General features: G+C 48.9%; 1 protein-coding gene across 1 annotated transcript in view; it reads left to right on the top strand.

Annotated features, from left to right (window-relative positions):
* Positions 1-1195: 1195 nt before the first annotated feature.
* CABCOCO1 (ciliary associated calcium binding coiled-coil 1) overlaps positions 1196-2820 on the top strand; it is a 168800-nt gene continuing 167175 nt past the window's right edge. Inside the window, exon 1 of the mRNA XM_027840733.1 lies at positions 1196-1262. Within this exon, the coding sequence (XP_027696534.1) occupies positions 1197-1262 (66 nt within the window). The 5' untranslated portion in view covers position 1196. The remainder of the gene's footprint in view (positions 1263-2820) is intronic.

Here is a 2820-nt window from a genome sequence, read left to right as displayed (position 1 = left end):
GAAACCAGGGATTCTAAGAGGTAGAGGTGAGAGAGAAGGCATCCCTGGTACAGTCACAGCCTGAGAAAGGGTGAGGAGACTGGAGATGGATTACGCTGTGTGAGGTGCAGCAACCAGGCCTCTTTGGCTAGATTGGAGAGTGAATGAAGGGTAATAAGCCTCTAGCTGGATTTACACATTTTTTTTTTTTTGCACAAATATCAATAAACATTTGTGGCCTGAGAGTAGAGGAGCTATCTGTCACCTATGCTCTGTAGGAACTGGAAGTCTTTTGAAAAATAAATTCAGCATAGGAGCCCTGCGTGTGTCTGGGAAAGGTATATATCTTCCAAATGGATTCAACGTGAGAGCGACCCCACTAACCTCCCGGGTGACGAAAGCCCTTCCATTGTGGAGATTCTTTTACTCCGTTGGCACCTGCCTACCAAATACATGGGAGATGAAAATCAGCTTCCTTTCAGCCAGTTCAGCTGTGGTCTCCAGCCTGCCTGCGTCCTCACTGGACAAAGGCTGCCTTCGCTCCCCCTCTCCCCCAATAAACCCAAAATAGACCCACTAAGGGCGGGAAGTCCTCGGAAGTGCCCTCTCTGGTCGCAGATCCCTCCTTCCTCCCCATTCCAGGCCTCCCTTAGCTTTGGCCGGATCTTAATAGAGTACTCCGTCTTGATCTGGGCTCCCCCAGGAAAGATGGCTGCGGAGAATTTACAGAGAACTCCATGGCGTGGCACAGAATTGAAGAATAAGGCTTCGGAGGGAAGGTTCGGGCACCGGGGTCACTCAGGCCCCAAGGGAGAGCCGACAGGTGACTGTTGGCACATCAGCCTGTTATCCGGGGGCTGGTGACCAGCTGCTCCTCCTCCGGGGGGGGAGGGGGGGCTATAGGTGTCATGGTACAGAGGAGATGCGAGCCCCAAAGATGGAGGGGGAGCTCGGAGGGCCGGCACCAGCCCTGGGGGGACCAGGGAGGGCAGGGAGCCTGCGCTGAGCCTCAGCGATCAAACACTGGAAGGTGACCCTCCCAGACTGGCAACTCCAACCCCTTTATTTTACAGAAGGGGAAAGTGAAGCCCAGGATAGTGAAGTGGCTTGGGGAACAGGATTTCTCCCAACTCCCTCTCCCCCTCCAGCCCCCTCCTCCTTCGCCAGCCCCCACCAGACCCGCCCCCAGCTCCGCCCCCTCCCTCTGCGAGGTTCCCATGGCAACAAAGGACGCTTCTGCTGCGAGCGTGAGCATGGCCAGTCCCTCCTCATCCCTGATCCAGGTAGGGGTTCCCTCCTTCCTTCTCTTCCCCCCCCCACCGGGTCTCAGCCCCATGGGGCCCCTGGAGGGTTCATGTCTCCCAAGTCTCTGGGCTGGCAACAGGGGAAAGGAAAATATAGGTTGGGGAAAGGGGGGAGTGCTAAGGTTTCTAGATGAGGTGGAGGAACCGGTAACTCTGAGCACCTCAAGGTTTAGCACTGGGAGGGACCTTGGTGAGCATCCAGTCCAATGACCTCATTTTATAGACAACAGGAGTGATCCTGAGTCTGGAGGGAGGGCTGGGCTCGGAGTCAGGAAGCCAGGCTCAAATCCCCTCTCCCATACTTCCTAGCCACGCCTTAGTTCCCCTCTCTTTAAAATGAGGGGAGAGATGGACTGGATACCCTCCAAGATCCCTTCCAGCTCTAAATTTATTATCATAACTTGGCCAAAGTCACAGTAAATATCAGAGCTAGGATTTGAACCCAGGGCTCTGACTCGAAATTCAATGCAGTTTGCAAGCTCTTCGAGGTTTTTTATCGTTTTAATAAAATATAGCATCATCTGTATTTAATAAGAGATAAGCTACATCAGACACAGAACTAGAAACACCCTCAGACATTAAGGCTAGGCCCCTCACTGTAAAGATGAAGAAACTGAGGCCAGGACACTTGAAGTAACTTGGCATCGATTGCAGATAGATTTCACCTTCTAGCCTCCAAGAAAGTTTGAGAGACAGGAAGTCTAGAGTAATAATAATAATAATTTTTATATAGCAACTTAGAAAGCACTTCCTCACTACACTTCTGGGACAGCCTGGGCAGCACAAAGAGTACTATCCCCTTTTACAAAACCAAGGCTCAGAGAGGGAGCTGGCTTGCTCACTGTCACACAGCCAGTGGGAATACTACAAGATTAGGAGTCAGCGAGCCAGGGATCCTGCTGGTTGTACTCCCCGGCTCTTAAAACCTGTGTGACCTCAGGCAAGTGACTCAGGCCTCTCTGGGCCTCATGAATTCTCCCCGATGAGGGGCTTGACCTAAGTCTGCCATTGCATAATGAAAAAAAAGCAGAGATTCAGAAGACATAGGTTCAAGTCCTGGTTTGGGCCTCAGTTTCTTCATAAGTCAAATGAGGGTCTCTAAGGCCCCTTCTAAATCCTTTAACACTTGTAAGAGTAAACTGTGCCATTTGTTCTCACAAGCAGGGCTTGGGGAGAAAGTCAGCAAGAATTTTTTTTTTTAAATGGTTTTTTAAAAAAATTATTCTGTTAAATATTTCCCAGTTACATGTAAAAAAAAAAAGGTGTTTTTTTTTAACAATTTTAAAAAATGAGTTCCAAATTCTTTCCATCTCTCCTGTTCATACTCCTCCTTAAGAGGACAAGCAATTTGATATTGCTTATACATGTGAAGGCATGCAAAACATATCTCTATATTAGCTATGTTGCAAAAGGAAACACAAACAAAATAAAACAAAAATAATGAATTTTTCTTAAAAGTCTGCTTCAATCTGAGCACCCAGACTTCATTGGTTTCTCTCTCTCTCTCTCTCTCTCTCTCTCTCTCTCTCTCTCTCTC

Source organism: Vombatus ursinus, unplaced genomic scaffold (assembly GCF_900497805.2).
Source record: "Vombatus ursinus unplaced genomic scaffold, bare-nosed wombat genome assembly UNPS02014847.1, whole genome shotgun sequence".
Taxonomy (NCBI): domain Eukaryota; kingdom Metazoa; phylum Chordata; class Mammalia; order Diprotodontia; family Vombatidae; genus Vombatus; species Vombatus ursinus.
This window is presented reverse-complemented; position numbering and strand designations above follow the sequence as displayed.